Source organism: Merops nubicus, unplaced genomic scaffold (genome assembly GCF_000691845.1).
Source record: "Merops nubicus isolate BGI_N331 unplaced genomic scaffold, ASM69184v1 scaffold29512, whole genome shotgun sequence".
NCBI lineage: Eukaryota > Metazoa > Chordata > Aves > Coraciiformes > Meropidae > Merops > Merops nubicus.
Window position 1 is genome coordinate 1 of NW_008592049.1, and position 459 is coordinate 459.

At 61.4% G+C, this 459-nt stretch overlaps 1 protein-coding gene across 1 annotated transcript in view; it reads left to right on the plus strand.

Moving 5' to 3' along the window:
* Positions 1-4: 4 nt before the first annotated feature.
* LOC103767908 (AH receptor-interacting protein-like) overlaps positions 5-459 on the plus strand; it is a gene marked incomplete at its 5' end in the record, with an annotated part of 1362 nt that continues 907 nt past the window's right edge. Inside the window, one exon of the mRNA XM_008935040.1 lies at positions 5-121. Within this exon, the coding sequence (XP_008933288.1) occupies positions 5-121 (117 nt within the window). The remainder of the gene's footprint in view (positions 122-459) is intronic.

A 459-nucleotide genomic window follows, 5' to 3' on the forward strand; every position in this document is an offset into this window, starting at 1 on the left:
GGGGCAGCGGCACTGCTGCAGCATCGCCCAGATGCACGAGCACTACTCACTGGGCTACCCCGACCTCGACGAGCTCCAGAAGAACCCCCAGCCCCTCATCTTCGACATCGAAGTGCTCAAGGTGAGGAAGCTGCTCCTACCAGTGTGGGAAAGGGGGGCTAAGGCATGGGGGAAGATCAAGGGTGGCCACCAGCATCCCAGCCCTGGGTGGGTGCTGTGGGCGGTGGGGTGCTGAGGCTCTGCCCCGACATGGAGGCAGGTTCTGCCCCCATGAAAGACAGAGAGGTGGGCTTGGGCAGCCTGGGGGTCTAGGGAGAACATCTGCTGGCCTTCCAGGACTTCAGAGGGCTGTCAGAGAGCTGGGGACAGACTTTTGAGCAGGGCCTGTTGGGACAGGACAAGGGGGGATGGTCTGAAGCTAAAAAAGGGAGATTTACTCTAGAGGGGAGGACGGCTGGA